The sequence below is a fragment of the Arvicanthis niloticus genome, chromosome 15, assembly GCF_011762505.2.
Source record: "Arvicanthis niloticus isolate mArvNil1 chromosome 15, mArvNil1.pat.X, whole genome shotgun sequence".
Lineage (NCBI taxonomy): Eukaryota > Metazoa > Chordata > Mammalia > Rodentia > Muridae > Arvicanthis > Arvicanthis niloticus.
The window spans coordinates 66971225-66989189 of NC_047672.1; the positions used below are offsets into that span (position 1 = coordinate 66971225).

Genomic DNA, 17965 nt, shown 5'->3' on the forward strand with positions numbered 1-17965 from the left:
TTGTAGTAAAAATGATATTGCTGGGAAGTGGTGGCGCACGCCTTTAATCCCAGCACTCGGGAGACAGAGGCAGGTGGATTTCTGAGTTCGAGGCCAGCCTGGTCTACAGAGTGAGTTCCAGGACAGCCAGGACTACACAGAGAAACCCTGTCTCGAAAACAACAACAACAACAACAAAAAATGATATTACACTCCTTCATGTACCTTTCGTGAAGGTAGGGAAGTCCATGTGATTTGTCTTGATGGTACTTTTTACCCCCGTCTGTCCAATACACAAGGTTCTTTTAAAATCTCATCATTAGTGATGGTAAAGTATTTTTTATTATCCAAAAAGAATATCTGATAAAAATCACTATCTTGCATATCCTGAAGTCAGCTGGTGATAATCTTTATAGGATTGCAGATTGCTTGGAAATTCCTTGTTCCTGAAGCTTTAGCCTACTTTATAAAGTACAAGACATGTATTCTGAGAACAGAGGAACTGACAATCCTTTTTATAATCCAGTAATATGAAAACGATTCATTACAAGAGTTAGCAGGGCTCCAGTGTGATACCAAGGCATGGATCCACGCTGTCCATGCATCTGCAAGATACCGAAGAGACTCTAAGAGCCTCTCTTTAAGATGGTGTGTGTGAAAGCTTTGACACTCACATGTTTTTCTTTTAAACAATTGTTTTATGTTGTTTACTTGATCAGATTTGGCAGGCATAAGTTAAATTGTTGCGTCTGTTAGACCTTTGGAACTAAAGTGGAGTTAACATATGACATTAACTCCTTAGCATTGAAGTCTGCTGTTGTGTACAATAAATAGATGTCCAAATTTTTATTTAGAAAGGTGTTCTTAGCCATTTGGCGTTCCTGATATAGGAAAGGCTTATGACCTAAAGTGACTTGTTAGACTGACGACCGTGTTCTATGGTAATGAATGATGTAATCATCACAATCTGTACTACTACAGCTAAGATTTACACAGGTTATGATTTTTATATGCTATAAAGAATTCACATTTAGTATTTTATTTACACTTGGAATACTCACATGATTAAAGTGGCATCACCATTATCTTCCTTGCCACATTGTTGAAATAAAAAAGCCAAAAATAAGAGAGACATCAAAAAATGTTGAAAGTCGGAAAAGTGATTAGTTAAGAACTTAAATTATCTGTATTCTAAATTTGACAGCCCCATACAGACTGTTCCTGGCTGGTCATCTGTCAGTGCCTCTCCTCTAGCCAGCCTTTAGGCTAACCACTTGCCCACACTGGAGCCTCCCTCCTACGCAGACGACCTGACATCACTGTCAGCAAGGATGCTCTTTCTGTCTATAGCCAAGCTGTAGTCAAGATACATCATCAAAGCTATGCAGGGAACAAATACCTTTCAGATCCTGGGGTTTTAGAAAATGAATTAACTGTGAACATGAATTTGCACCTTTATCTAATGCCTAATGTGATAGAACTAGAAATGTGGGCTGTTTAAAGGCCCTGTGTTTAAATATGTGTGTGACATGTGGAAACTACTGTAGCATATTTTCCTTAAGGTTTTCAGTCCAGTCTAGTATTTTGATAGGCTTAATCCCAAATGTCTTAGTTCACAGAGTGGACTTATAAAACCCATCTCTGACATCACTTTTCTCACATGTATGAATAGCTGCAGTTTTTTTTTTTTTTAATTTTAGTTTTACTGGCTTCCTTTCTTCATACACTCATTCCCATTACTCTTTGGAGTCTTGCCTATTGTAAATTAAACTTGAACTCTGGGTAACTGATAATTGTTGAGGTGACAGTTTCCAGTAACTGGGTTCTTCTGGGAAACAAATTCATATGGTCTTAGAAAGCTGACCCTGTCGGTTTAGAGACCTCTTAATTGAAGAAAAGTATTTTAGATTTCAACAAACAAGGCAGAAATTTTTACAAAATTGTTTAGCAGAAGTGAGAATTCTGGAATAAAGTTATGAACTGGTGGTATATACTTTATTATATATTTATCTATTTTTCACAGTACTTAAGATTGAAAGCAAGGTCTCTTACATGCCAAGCAAACACTATACCATTGAGCTCATTATTATATCTAAAAAGCTAAATTTGCTGCTTTCTTGAATCTAGTATTCTAGGTTTGCAATGAACTATGATTTACTGGGGTTATAATATTCTGTTCAAGGAGATCAAATTTTATATTTTGGTTTCTTTTTTATCATATAAGTGCACATATGACAGGTAGACATGTGAACCATGGCACACAGCCACTGTGTGGAAAGCAGAGGAGAAATCTATGAAGTCAGGTTTCCTTTTCCACCTTTCCATGAGTTCCAGGCCTCCATTCCCAGAATGGTTACTGGGGAATGCAAACAACATCACTTGCTAAGCCATGCCAGCTTCCCAAAGACATAGATTTCTAAACAACTGAAGGTAAAATACATAAATTTAGAAATAATAAAGCCCAATTTGAGCTTGCTTACTCTTATTCTGGTTTTTACATCAATACTTCTTTGCTTACTACCTATGTCCGAGTCTAGAATGATGCAAATAAATGAAAGATTCTTACGTTTGCTTGAAGTTCTTATTAAACTAAAGAGAATCTATGCAATGAAAGATAAATGATATTAATATAGCATGGTAGAAAAGGCCCAAATTATGAAACAAGTGATGAAAACCAGTGTCCTTCGACTCCACTCTTCCCACACTTTGCTAGATTGACATATATGAAAAATAACAGCAAGCCTGGTGTTGAGTCCCTCTGGAGAGCAGAAGGCACTCAACTCTGCACAATCTCCTAATACAACCAGTCTTCACACGTATATGAAAACACTGCAATAGATGTTACAGTACAAACTCAGAACTGTTGTCTAACCTGGCTTTTACTCTATGCCATTTTTCTGATCATTTGGGGGCTCCAACATGACAAACCTCTAGAAAGCCATTTATGACTCTCGAAGTCTCAATATGGCCCAATAAGGAAGATCTGGGCAACACTGGCTGAGGAACATTTAACTGATTTTCTAAGTATGTTTCACTTTGAAATTTTCCACTGTGCATCTGCTAATTACATGGACTGACCATGTGATTACAAATGCTCTCCTAGCATGAGTCAAAGAATTTACCATGCACAAAAGCTGAGCTGACACAATATAGGCACAGTAGAATGTGGTGAGTTTGCCTTAAGTTTCAGATGAAGCCTTTAGCTCCTGACTACATATTCAGAAGTTCAAGTTGTTTTCTGTGTACCTGTATTTGTTTTTATATAGTTTATGCAGTGTACACTAGTAATAACTGGAATATATACAGGCCTTAGTGGAGATAGATTATTTGCCTTGAAGTTTACATTGTTAATTTTTCAGAGACTCATTTCATTTCTCAAGAGTCATGAATTTAAAGACATAGAAACCATACATACAAGTAACATTATACTGACTTAGCAGGTTATATATAGGAATATATCTGTGTACATATATACATAAATTCCTATATTTCACTGTAGGAATATATCCATATAGTTTAAAAGAAGCCATGAATTTGAAGGAAAGTGGGACTGAGGTATCTGGGATGGTTTGGAAGGAGAGACAGAAAGGAAGAAATTTTGTAATTATTATCTCAAAAAAAAAAATGTAGAAAACAGTACTTTAGCACTGAGTTTGGACCACTGCACTTTTCATAGTTAATTCATAGATGGCTCCACTGGGTGGCAGCAGTGCAGTATAGGAAGCAAGGGGTGAAGCCTGAAATTCTGAATAGACAGCAGTACACACCAAGATCACCCTTGTTACTATCGCGTGTTATAATGTGTCAAGTCGAACATTCATAAAATCAGAATTCTCCTGACATAATTAGGGAAAAACATATTTTAAAAGAAAAATGCTGCAGTGATTTTGCATTGAGCAGTATCTTATGGAAAATAGGTTGGATTGCAATAACTCATATCGTCGTTTCACTGTAATGTGAAGCATGTGTCACAGACTAAACTTGAAGTGACAAAGTTTTTTTAATTATGTAATTTTAAAATTATAAGGTGATTGTTTCATTACGTGGTTGATATACAGATATTGTGCATTATCTCCATTATATTAATTTTAAAAATAAGCATGTTGGATATAATAGATTTTATAAATACTGTGATGATAAACCAGCCTCATAAATTATTCAGAAGTTGAATTTGTAATTCTTGACATTTTAGCAACCACCAAAAATATTCCAGAAAAAAATGGCACTATTACACATTTCTGCAGCTAGATAAAAAAGAAGTTGCAGAAACTTAATATTTATAATATGCAAATGATGCAACTATTAGTGCAGCTTCCACTTAAGTCAGCAAGCGCCAGGGTAAACGAAGAAAAGTGAGATGAAGAGGAGCTGAGAGCGCTTTCAAATGATGAACTGTGACAGAGCACACCCCTAAAAACCTGCTCGGATCCCCAGCACCCTCGTTCAAATCCATGAACTCTGATGGGAGTCAGGTGAACCCGCGCTAGTAAAACAAACAAGGAAAAAGTCACTTTGCTCTTTTCTTTTTTTAAGTTAAATGTTTATTTGCACTACTTGAATGATAACATCAGTCAAAAAAAATCACGCAGTGTGGGTGTAAGAATAGTCCCCTGTTATTAGAAATATAATTCACTTGCACTGAGCAGTATCTTATGGAGAGTATTTTACCATAATTGTGTTGTGGTAACAAGAACGAGAGACATCTGTGCTTTAATTGAATATTTGAGGCATGCCTTCTAATATTATGAGGGACATGCCCAAGTGCAGATTCCTTAGGGTATACCAGTTAAACTGCATTATTACTTAGGGTGGTCAACCTTATAAAAATATTTCCCTTAGAATTCAATCAACTGAGCAAGTAGTAACATTTTTTTAAAACATGTGGACAGCCCCCCAAATGACCCAGTTGAAACTGTGAAGAAACTGAAGTACTTGTTTTTTGAAGTGCTTGTTTTTTGAAGGGAGTGGGATCATACAAGAGAGGGAGATGGTGCTTGTCTCTTCTAGGCCTTATCGTTATCCATATAATTTTTATGTGACTAAAAGTCAGATGCAAGCCAGGAATCAATGTAGAAGACTTGACAGAGGACCTTGAAACTGAGTTGGCACTTGAAGAACTGAAACTAATACAGGATCATGGCAAGTTCGAGACCAGCCTGGGTTATGTAGCATGGTTTTGTCTCTAAATGAACAGAGCAATCAGGTGTTTCCACCACATGATATCCACATACATTGCCAGCTGAAGGAAACCTGGATGACTCAAACTATGGCTTAGATAAAACGTCGCAGGTGAAACAGCACCGTCTGAAGCATGCACTTTATAGCACAGAGTGTTATAACATCTGTGGCCTAGACCAATAGAAGAAAGAAAGAAATGTGAAAATAAGTATTTTGAGATTTGTGGTCAAGAATCTTGTGCCAAACAAAACAAAACAGAAACTGTCAGAGCTGCGGAGATGCCTCCATTTTGGTCGCATCTCAAGCTCAAACATGGGGATCTGATTTCAGATGCCTAGTGCCTACTTAAGTAGCAGGTTGCAGGCAATCCCAGAGCTAGGGAGGAAGGATTTGGGGGTGGGAGCCTGACCGACAACCAGTTTAGCGAACCATTGAACTTCAGGTTCAGAGAGAGACCCCCACCCCTAAAATGAAGGTGGAGACTGAGGAAGAGACTTGCTGAAGACCTCTGACTTCCACTTGAATGTGCACACAGGTTCATGGTACATCCTGTCACCATGCACACACAATGGTCAGCCCATATGGTTATGAAAGAAACCAAGCAAATAGCCGCTTAACTCATGCATCTTTTCCTGTAAATAACTTACAAGAAATCATAGTCTCATATATCTCCAAATTTGCATCACCCACTGCCCTATGTGATAGAGAAATGTTTTTACTGCAATTGATGCTTCACTAGGTGGACATGAAGTTAAGTTGCCCCTGCAGGAGCAAATTATCACAAAGATCACCATCACTGTCCAGGCACTGAGCTTGGAGGCTTGATGAATAAGAGACAGTCTGGTGCTAAACCCACTGAGCCATTGGGAATCTTTGTTCAGGGTGCATGCATGTTTTCCTTTTAGTGCTTCCTCAAATCCTGTACAGCTTCAGTGTGTGTCTTGTTTTATTGATTTCACTGCCTGAGAGAGCTTTTAATTGTTTCTGCTTCAGCAATTTGTTTGGCTGTTCAGTTAAATTTTACTCACCCAGTTTTTCAACTTTCTTAGGTCCGTGTGTTTACCTTCTCTGTTGGTCAACATAATTATGACAGAGGACCTATTCAGTGGATGGCTTGTGAAAATAAAGGTAATAGATATGTTTCTCTTTAGCACGTTTTCTTAGAAGATAAAATACTTTGAAAACTACTGTTACGTCTTTACTCACGTTTAAAATAATATAGAGTAGGAATTTTAGAAAGTATGTAATAAGAATTAGATTTGGAACTTGCTTTCTAAAGAAAAGAACATAGGACCAACTCTGAGATTAATACTGCATTAGAATATACTCGAACATCTGATCCTAATATTGTGAACTGGTTTAGGGGCAATGATGCTTAGTGACATATAGCAGATTTGTGCACAGTTTTTTCCTCTGACTGACTGAATTACTCTTTTTGAAAACCATATCATACTTTCCTCAATATTCAAATTTCATGCAGTGAACTACTTTCTTTGTATTCAGAAAAAAGGAAGTCTCTTGAAGAATAAACTGGTTATTTTGCAGCAGAAAGAAAACCTGAATTCATTTTAAAACTTTTATTTTGGAAAATATATGTGTGTAATAATTATGTATTTATCTGTACCTTTAAAATATTTCATCGAGTGAAGATATTTTCATAGCTGTAGTTTCCTTACTGCTTTGTACAGAACAGTAGTTATCTTATCCTACCTAGAAATATAGTAAATTTTATGAGAAACTCTCTAAGGATGTTGACAATATTAATTACTCAATATTGTTCTGAATTTAAGTTATATTTATATTTTAATATAAATATTTTATATTATCTATCTATGTGCTCAAGTTAGAATGAAAGTTACCTTTTCCTCCTTTAAGAAACATAAAACTATTTTTGTGGGTCTATATTATATATGCAATATTTATGAATATGTATGCATTTCAGGTTATTATTATGAGATTCCCTCCATCGGTGCAATAAGAATCAATACTCAGGTATGGTTCTTTAAAACTTTTATAACTCTTTCAAAGTTTAAGATTACTTTCCTGGAATTAGAAAAAGATATGTCCCTGGTTTAAATGACTTCAATCTAAAGAAAATAAGTAACACTAGAAAAATGATTTAAGTAATTTACATATTTAATGCTGGCTAATGTGATATTTATTGGGTTTTTTTTTTTTTAGCTTTAAACACTTAAAACCCAGGTAAATGCATATATAAAATAGGTTGTTATTCTTGGGATTTAAAAAGGTCATAGAAAATAGATAAAATAAAATTTAGTAATAATCTTATGTAAATTTTTATTCAATTGTAAATTGCATGGCTTTCTTAGCCACACAGATCATTAAACAGTAATTATTCTTGGAGAGTGATGTAAGCCCAAGATAGGACATGAGTTCTTCCCACAGATTGGGACAAGTCTATTTACGTATTTATTTAAATAAACCTAAGTAATAAGATGACTTTCTAGCACTATTCATTTGATTAAATATTTATTATTTTGGACTGTTCATAAATTGTAATTTAAAGATCATCACTCTTGAAACACCAGGAGTAAAGTACAAAATAGTTGTTAAAATTTAACTTTCGTAGTGTGATCTCCATGGCAGTGCGTGCTGAGCTGAGCTTCTAAGATGAAACAGCAGTGCATGTGACTCTGCTGCCTGGACTTGGCACGTATTTCAGTTACGTTTTTTTTTTAATGTTTAAATGCAGTTTTGAATTTCATCCAAACAATCTGTTATATGAAAGGAAGTATGTGGCTGCTTTATCATTTCAAATTTGTGCAATTTCACACATAAATCACAGAGCCTTAAATAGTTTAGATCAACATGAAAAGCATCTTATAAGAAATATATTTCATTTATCATTGGCTGTACTTTTAGAAACAATGTTCTGATTGGTACTAGAAAAAAAACATGAGAAAATATATTATTGACCCAATGTATATAGGCATACCATTTAAGAAATAAGTTAGATCAAAAATGTAGAATGCTCCAAGTAAGATAAGCATTCTCTTAATAATTGGGTTCCATATTCATTTTCAATTTTCAACTTTTCTTTTGAAGGTTATTTTAAAACATAATATCTGGTTATTGTTTGACTGTTTTGTTGATGCTTCACCACCTTTCTTTTATGTAAATAGGAATATCTAGATGTTCTGGGAAGACCAATGGTTTTGGCCGGTGACAAGGCAAAGCAAGTTCAGTGGACAAATGTGTATTTGGATGCCCTGGTAAGAGAATGGCATTCTCAACCAAAGCTGTCATAACAAGGGTACCTAACTGACTTGCCACTCTAGGTGACATTTTCTGTTTCTCTTCACTGAATACTTCTTAAACTTTTTTCCTTTAAAAGCTTTTCAACTGGTTTTAGAAAGTATCTAGAAAACCCTAGATTGCATCAGTATAAAACCATACATGTAAAGTTTAGGTTGTTCTTGATCCACTGAAAATACCAGTTTTCTAACCTAAAATGTTGAACTATAGGAATTTGTGTAACTTTCTAATTCTTTAATATAAAATAATGCTGAATGTCATGAGTTCATTATCAAAAACTCCACATTTAAAACATTTTTTAAAATGTATTTCTAGAGTAGATTTTGTTCTTAACTACATGTACAAACAATACATGAACTCAAAAGTATATTTTGTAGCTCCACAGAAAAATGACAACATACTTAAATCAGCATGGACATAACTATATCTTCATGTAGAAGAATCTCTGGCTCTGAGATCAGATTCAGACATTCTTGTGGAGATATCACACTGAGGTCACAAACCTGCTATGAGAGAACATATGCACATATGTTACGTTGTCTATAAAAAAAATCACCATCTTACAACAGCATTCTATCATGGTTGAAGCAGTAATTTTCTACTGGGAGTTCTTTTTTCCTATCTATGTCACTTGAACATATATAATGACATATTTGTCAAGCACACAGTGGTACAGAGAGCTGCTACTGGTTTGTAAATGATAGGACCCCATTTTCCGCACAGCACAAAATTATCTAGCCTGAGTTTTCAATATTAGAGAAGCTCAGAAGTCCTGTTCTAATTTATTTTTCTTTATGACACTATTAATTAAAGCTTACAATACCTAAGATTGCTACATATACAAATCTGAACCTGAAGACTTTTTAGTCATTTATCAAAGTAATTATACTCAAAAGTGTAAATATAAAGCTAAAGGTAAATGCTGATTCAGTAATGCCCTTTCTCCTACTTAGAGTTGTATATGCCTTTGCTACTTCTCTAAGTGCAGTGATGGACCTGAAGGACGAAATACAACCCGTTAGAATGACTTATCACTTGGTACTTGCAAAATAAACACATACAGGAAGTTAGAGAGAAAATAGGGACTATTAACAGCAGTCTGGCATGGTAAGAGAGATAAAGAAAAGCTTGCTTGCCTCAAGCCACAGAAAATGACTGTCCAGTGTTTCTTCTTGACATTACTTATTTATTTAAGGTCACATGGTCATCTCCAGCCATGACCAAGATGTTTCAGTTGTTCAAATCCATCACAGACTAAACATGACAGGAGTCAATAGTTAGGCCCTGCTGAATTTCCTATGACCAGAAGTTCATCAACCAGAGTGTCTGCATTGCTGGCAAGCTTCTCACTGATAACACAAATAACATCTGGAGGAAATGCTGATTCTAAATGTTCTTCTTTACAAGCTGAAACAAGATGTTAAAAAGGGAATGGGGAATGAGTTAGATGGTCAGAGAACATGGAGAACAATCTTTGTACTGGCTGAAAAGTAAGTGGCCCAACACTTACCATGCCAGGGGTTCAAATACACTTCAGTCAAATGAGCAGTTTATTAGGAAGGGAACATACAGTATTTAAAGAACAGATTTGATAACTACTGTAATATAAAGAACTCAACGATCTGTGGCACTTTAAAAAAGAAAGTTGTGTATTTGGAGTTAGAACAGGGGGTGGTTGAAAAAGAGATATTTCAGCTGAAGGTAACACAAGTCATGTTTCTATAATACAGAGGGAGGATGAAACCACATAAAACAGTACATTATCAAATTTAGGACTACTGGGTGCACCGAAGCAATAATACCAGCACAGGGTCAACTTTACAGATCCTGGCTATAGGCGAATAACAGAACTAGGGCTGTGTTATGGTGAGATTGTTTCATTGGAATATGAAGTGAAACTCTTCACATATTAACAGAGAAAGAAGGAGTTGGAATGTTCAAAATAAGGAGGCAGGACCCTTTTTATTTTTTTCATTGTATTCTGTAGAAATTCTGTAGAAAGTGTGCACAGTGCCTGGAGAAAAGAACACACTTTGAGGTCTACTTGTTAAAATGATATTCATTTGAGAATTATTTAAAAGTAACAGTTAAACATCACAGTACTCACCTAGAATTATCTAGATATGTGTTAACAATAGTATATTTCTTCTATGTGGCATGACATCCAGCTAGACGTTTGTGATACAACATGACACTTTTGACTCAGGGCATAAAAATTGTGATTGAAGCTACAGAAAACAGCTTTCACCAAACTAGCTTCCAATGCTATTCTTATCTGGAGCCACCTGATAGTAAGTGAACTATCATTGTCGAAGAAATGTAAATGTGACTGTTATTACAATGTCACAGTTATATTTGACTAATTTGTTTTTTTTTAATTTTCAATACTTATTAGATGTTGCATAATTCAAAACTCTTTAATACTATTTATTTCTAAGAAAATTTTATTGGTGCTTTTAAAAAATGTTTCAAAAATATTCAAAAGTACTTTTAAATTTCTTGTGACTCTTAGCTAATCATAGATTGAAGTCTCCAGTTTCAAAGGCTAACGCAATCGTACGAAGTTCAAAATCTTGCTTTCTTTGGCCTTTCTTTCTCTGTCTATTTTTAGGAGCTGGGACTTGTCATTACTGGAACTCTACCGGTCTTCAACGTCACTGGCCAATCTGAAAATAAGACAAACTTGAAGGTAAAAAGTTCATTGATAAAATTAATAATAATAGATGATAAACTATGACGTTGAGGCTCCATGTGGATAAGATATTTCTATAAGGAAATACATACGATGTAATTGTCCTGTAAGTCTGGAGGTCAGTGGTAACAGCTGTCCATGTGATAACCACCTGGGAAAAGGGAAGTAAAGGTCAAATACTGGTGACGTTAGAGTCAGGGTTCAGCTTCAGTTGGTCTGACCTGATGGGAACAGAAAGTCAGACTGCAAGGAATGACAAGATAGGTGCACAATAGTATCCTGAGGCCACTTTTTAAAATATGCTTGAGTTACTTATGGAATTCAGGGGTAAAAATACAAAACCCCAAGACATGTTCTCTTTGAATCTGAGGCAGATAGATTACTGGATCCTTGGTTTTGAATTCTCAAGTAATAGCTTTCTGTAATAACCTAAGGATCTAATAGGTTCCTTCTTCTGTTATTTTTTTAAAGCTTAATAAAAAATTAGTCTCAAAATACTCATTTTTATAGCTCTGATATTATTATCAGTGCAATAGGAGCTATCCACTTGAAAGTTGTCACTAAGCATTGAATATGGTTCATACATATAATGTCTAATATGTATTAAATACTTCTTATTTTAAATAGAGTTACATAGTTAAGAATGAATGTATTGAAGAAATTATGTTTACTACTACAGGTTATATAATATATATATCACAGACTACATTAGTGGATTAAAGAAATATTTATTTCTAATTTGTGGTTCAGTGAAGTCTTTTGTACTAAGGTACTGTTTGTTTAGTGTTCTAAAATATTTATTTATTTAATGTATGTGAGTATACTCTTGCTTTCATTGGACACACCAGAAGAGGGCATTGGATCCCATTACAATGGTTGGGAGCCACCAAGTGCTTACTGGGAATTGAACATGGGACCTCTGGAATAGCAGTCAGTTTTCTTAACCACTGAGCCATCTCTTCAGCTCTCTTTGTTCAGTTGTAACAAGTTTCAGTTAACTGCTTCATTTTACTAATAAAGTTCTACAAAGCATTGGTTCTCACTTAATGTACCATTGACATCTTAAATATTCATGAGTCCTAAATACTGAAATTTATAATATTGTAATAATCTATGTCCTTCTTTATCATGTTTTAAAATTTTTGTGTGGCTTATCTGTCAGATTGTTTTCATTTATTGGTTCTTAGCAGCAGACCATAGTTATTGATCTAACTCTTTTCTTGAATAGAATTTTCATCTTTTATTATTTAGTTTGAATTATTAATGTTTTATATAAGTTAGTAATTGGGATGATGAAGTTGTGGAAAACAGTCAAATCTAAGAGTACTTGTAAATTGACATCAAAAGTATTGTCTCCCGTGTGTGTTTGTGTGTATATGTGTGTGTGTGTGTGTGTTTGTGTGTGTAAGACTGAATATACATTTCTGTAGAATAGGTTCTGCTATAAAACGCACTAACTTTGACATCTTCTTTTAGAACCAGTTGATTCTTGGTGTAATGGGCGTTGATGTGTCTCTGGAAGATATTAAGAGGTTGACGCCACGTTTTACAGTAAGCTGCAAATTATTTTTTGACAATGCTTCCTATTTCAAACGTATGTGTCAATGTAGTTTGTCCACAAAACACTTGAGTACAAATGCATGTAGGAGTATCCAATTAATTACTCAAATTCATCCCGGTAGCAGCGCATTTCTCACTACCACCCCAGTGTTCTGGGTTCTTAAGTGAAAGACACACAAACACAGCCATTATATTTTTATCTGCCTTAAGCAGCTCAATGACTGGGCCACTACTTAATCTCCACCAGGCCAATCCATCTCCCTCTGATATTACCAAGTTATCACTTACTAAATCCTATATTTCATCTTTGCTGCTCTGGACCAGTTGGTCCACCCTCTTGGGGCCCCTCTTCCCTGGCTCCTAACTGGCGACTATGCTATTGGTTCCCTCAAGCATGGCATCTTTCCTCTCCTTTTCCTGGCATGGCATAGCAGATCTCTCTCTTCCTTCTCCTTTGGCTGCTTTCCCTGGGAATCCTAAAAGTCTCACCTTTATCTGCCCTGCTCAGCCATTGGCTGCTCGCAACTTTGTTTACCAATCAGAACCACCTGGGTGCAGTATTTTCCATGTGGATTCTCTTGTAAACAATTTTGGGGACCCAAATTAACATAATACAAGCAGCCACAAAAGAGTTAAAGAACATTCTAAAATTGTGAAGAGCCCATGTTTTGTTTCTTCAGTGTGCTATAAGACTTTTAAAAAAATTTTTAAAAGAATTTTATTGGATATTTTATTTATTTACAATATAGATGTCATCTCTTTTCTCCATTTTCTCTCCCTAGAACCCCCTATCCCATCCCTCCTCCTTTATGCTTTTATACCATTTTAATTGCATGTATGTATTAAGGTCAGTTCTAGGTTGAGGGTCTAGCAATACAATAGATGCCAATAGTTAAAGAACAAGCAAGACAATAAACACAAATAGTCAAAGAAAAAGCAATGCATTAAACCCAATTGTGTGAACACTCCCATGATAAAGGTTTCTAAGGGCTTATCAGGATGACAAAAGTATCTGAGCCTACTTCCCTGTCCTAGCCCAAGGTCATTTTCATGTCTGACGCCTACTTCCTTGTTCTAGCCTAAAATTTAGATTCCTGTCTAAAATTACTTCTTTGTTCTTGCCTAATATTTAGATTCCTGCCAGAAATTACTTGTATTGAATATCTATTAAAACATTTAATGTGGATTTAGAATTGCAACTTAGGGATCTCTAAGCATTTTTACTATTTTTTCAGCTGTGCCCCAATGGCTACTATTTTGCAATTGATCCTAATGGTTATGTCTTATTGCATCCAAATCTTCAGCCAAAGGTATGTATATAATTTGTTTATACTTACTAATGTTTAGTATAATTACTGACTAACATTAATGGAATTATAACTTGAAAATTCTCTTTGTAACATTATAAAAGAACAAAAGAACAGTATCTTGTATCTCTCTTAAAGATTGCAAGGTTACTGATGACAACATATGAAAATCTGATGCATTCTTTATTTTATCTGACCAAGTTAGCTTACCTACTTCTCTCAGGACAGCCATCATCATGTTTGAACCTCACTTCCATGCATGTCACATGTTACTTTAAGGTTCTAAGAGGCCTTTGCTCCAGAGAGCATCTGACACATAGGAAGGACCAGTATAGTGCAATGTCAAAGTTACCTTAATTCTTTCACCAGCAATTCATTAATATATTTGAAAGAAAGTAAGTTCTCTCTCCAGTGTTCATAACTATTTAATAAGGTAAAATAATAACAAATCTAAGTGTTATGAAGTCAATGCCATGATTTGTTCCTGTTACTATATTATTACAAAAATATCTCAGTTTAGTTTTGTACTTTATAGACAGCTCCATAGGTTTGCTTCAGAATATCAGTAAATAAACAAGTCACAAATATTTTGAGTATTTTTTCTTATGGAATTATCATTTTTAAAAAATGACCACATTTCAACAAATAGTGAATCATCTAATCTGAGTTCTCTACCATAGGTTTTTATTTCTCTCATTAAAAATAACAAGATTAGTTTTTTAGATGTGCTATCTGATAAATAAGTAATTGTATAGAAATTTGTATATAATTGACGTCCAAGAAATCAATAATCAAAATAAATCTAGCATTATGGTTAAATTCTTCTTTAGCATAATATCAGTTACTTCATTCTTTCAGATAACAAAAGGCCAAATTTCAAATGTGCAAGATTTTGTAATATTCTGATCTGTTACAGTGTATTCAGACTGAGATGGCATTTTTTTTTTTAATATATAGACTAGTAGCTTCGAAACAATAAAACTTATTTTACACCTTTTTTGGGGGGGGTTAAGCATGAGTGGGTTCAGTGTATGTTTCTCCTTGGCAGACAATTTTTTCCTCTAACATCGCATGGTAGGAGGCTTCCTTTATTCTTACTGTAAGCTGTTACCTCCATATCCCAAGGAGGTCCAAGGAGGCCCAACCTTCTTTTACAACCTTATCACCAAGGCAGGTTTGCTACAAAAAAACAAAACCAAACACAACAACAAAAACACTTTGCAGGGGCTTTTCCAATTTTATATCTTATTTATTTGTATCATGCACATTTCAACAATATTTATTTTGTAATCTTTTTGTTTCAGCGAAAAAAATTATCTACCACAAGCTATCTCTCCCACTCTCCAATTTTTTAGATTCTTAAAGAAAATCCAGGGAAAAAAATAAACATGTTCTTTAAAAATTTATTTTTACTACCTTTGATAGTTTCAGTTTTTGTTGGTGTCTTGTTTTGTTTTGTTGTCATGGACTCTATGGTACAAATATTTTGAATTGTGAATACATCTTTTTTTTCTGTTTCTTGTCAAGGAAGTAGCTGACTAGAGTTTACTGGAGGATAGAATCCTTCTGTTATTATGTAGGATAATGAACGACCATTTTTCTGTTGCTTCAGCCTATTGGTTTAGGTATACCGACAATTAATTTAAGAAAAAGGAGGCCCAACGTTCAGGTAACTGTGAATGAAGGTAGACAGCAGTGCTTTCAAACTTGCCAAATCAGAGTTGGGGTCAAGCTTCTGCTCTCAAAGCTTTCAGATGAAGGCGCCCTTCCTGACACCAAGCTTCTAGAGCATGAGGCAGGAATGAGCTTCCCTTCTAAGAGAGCTGAAGCAAAGTGTGGTAATTACGGTAAAGGGCTGCTCTGGCTGAAAGATGGCTAAAGACATTTATCTAATAATAATGTTAATCAGAGTAATCAGAATGAAATGGCTCCTCAGCAAATTTGTTATTAAATTTGGTGAAATTAATATCGTATCCATGTTTTCCTAACTGTTCGCTTGATTTCTAAGTGCAAATGAAGTCATGATTCCTGTGTTGTGATTCCCATGAATGAGAGTTTTTAGCAAAATTGTCTTTGTTTTGCTTTTAACTTCTAAAAATTGAGTTTTGGGTGGTGGAGAGATGTCACAAAGGCTGAGCACTGGCTGCTTTTCTGAGGGACTTGAGTGTGGTTCCCAGTACCCACGTGGTGGCACACAGGCATCAGTAATTCCTATTCCAATGGATCTAACGCCTCGTTCTTGTTTCTTAGGGCATTGCACATATACAGCGCTCAGAAACACATGCAGACAAAGCACATACACACATAAAATAAAAATAAGTATATAATAATAAAAATAATAATATAATAAAAATGTTTTGTTTGTGATTAGAACTTAGAGAATCTTTTCTCAACTAATTGAAAATGTTCAAATTTGGGAATATAAAGTATTAATATTTGTTTTTTTGGAAAAATATTCTAAGACCCCTTTTCTATGTTGGTTACTTACATATGTATGCACAAGGTATTCAGCACAGGAGGATATTCCTATAACTTGTTCTTAGAGATACAAAATATTAGAGAAAATTTAACATAATTGAAGGTTTTGGGAATAAGCCTATCGCTTCCTTTAAAACATGTGGTAGAAGTCTACTAAACTGGCAGCATTGCATTAAGTGATCTTTAAGTATGGATTGACGGGACTGAGTTATAATCTGCTTCTATTGGTTAGCAATGCTTTATCTTTGAGCAGTAACACAATTGACCCTTTTGGACACCAGTGTTTTCATCTGAAATGCAGGGAGGTAAACCAATTTCTCATTCTGCACCCTACCTGTGAAATTCAATACACACAGTGATGCTATGCCCTACCCCTGAAAGTTCTCACTGAACACGGGCTCCAACGAGTTTTCAAGCTTCCCATCTGTCAAAAGAATAAGTGTGACTGATGGAAGCTTTAGTTCTCTCACACCGCTAGACTTCCATGGTACTCTGAGTCTTCTGTTGCTGCCTATGCTGCGTAGAGTCCTTGATGATTCCTAAAGAGGTTGCAGAGATGTACATGCCTTTCTTACCTAGGAAGCTATTTTGTTCCTCTGCTTGCATGTTACTTTTGGAATACCTTATAGTTTTTGTTGTTATGTGCATTTTGGTAAATTTTATTTTTACCACAACTATAAATATTGCATGTAAATGTTAAATATTTAAAAATAGCAAACTTAAATAATGATCTTCTTTTTATTCTAACCAAACTCTAAATGGCAAACTAGCAACCACATGAAACTTCTTAATTGGGGAAATATTTTTGAGCTCTTATGGATTATATTAATACTGACTCATAATTGTTACAAGTTTAAAATTTGTTAATACCAATACTGCCCTTGGTAATTATGCTAGTTGAAACTCATGCTGATGAGAAGTATTAGATATTTAATTTTTTTAATGATAGTCTCTCAGAGACCATCACACTAAAGATTTCTTCAAGCCCATGTTGATATTTTTATATGAGAAGACTGTGTTTTTAATTTTCTAGTTTGTATAATTTTAATGGATATTTCTAAAACAATGCTCTGCCAGGCTGCCATTTACAGATACAAATGATACATTGACAATTTTCTTTTATGATTTCATTTTCTTCTCTGTCTTTATATGTTGGATTGGGACATGATGTGCATATTGTCAATTCCTCCTGATAATGGCTCCTCCCTGCATGCTGTTTGGGGCTGGTCATTCTATGCGTTATCCATTGCATGTAAGAGAAATATTCCTATTTCTGTTTTTATTTATTATTTGATTGTCTTGACTTTGTTTTGCATTTGTTTCATCTTAATTTTAATGTTTATATAATAGTGTTTGGGAACATTTGTTGTGTCTTTTTATTAGGGAAGTTGCAAGGTTCATGGGCTTAACACACATTCTCAATATTGACTTCTGTTTCCATCTTGCATCCACATTTCAGATGAATATTTTCTCCTAATATGAAAACTGTCCATCC

The 17965-nt window shown here is 34.8% G+C and overlaps 1 protein-coding gene across 6 annotated transcripts in view; it reads left to right on the forward strand.

Annotated features, from left to right (window-relative positions):
• Nucleotides 1-17965, forward strand: part of Cacna2d1 (calcium voltage-gated channel auxiliary subunit alpha2delta 1) — a 395918-nt gene that overhangs the window by 334018 nt on the left and 43935 nt on the right. For 4 of the 6 annotated variants that reach the window (XM_034518856.2, XM_034518858.2, XM_034518857.2 and 1 more), the window contains exons 13-18: nt 6207-6285; nt 7100-7149; nt 8301-8390; nt 11045-11122; nt 12602-12676; nt 13921-13995. In XM_034518856.2, coding sequence (XP_034374747.1) covers nt 6207-6285; nt 7100-7149; nt 8301-8390; nt 11045-11122; nt 12602-12676; nt 13921-13995 — 447 coding nt within the window. Of the gene's footprint in view, nt 1-6206; nt 6286-7099; nt 7150-8300; nt 8391-11044; nt 11123-12601; nt 12677-13920; nt 13996-15604; nt 15662-17965 lie in introns of all 6 variants that reach the window. The other 2 variants (XM_034518854.2, XM_034518855.2) reach the window with 1 other exon arrangement.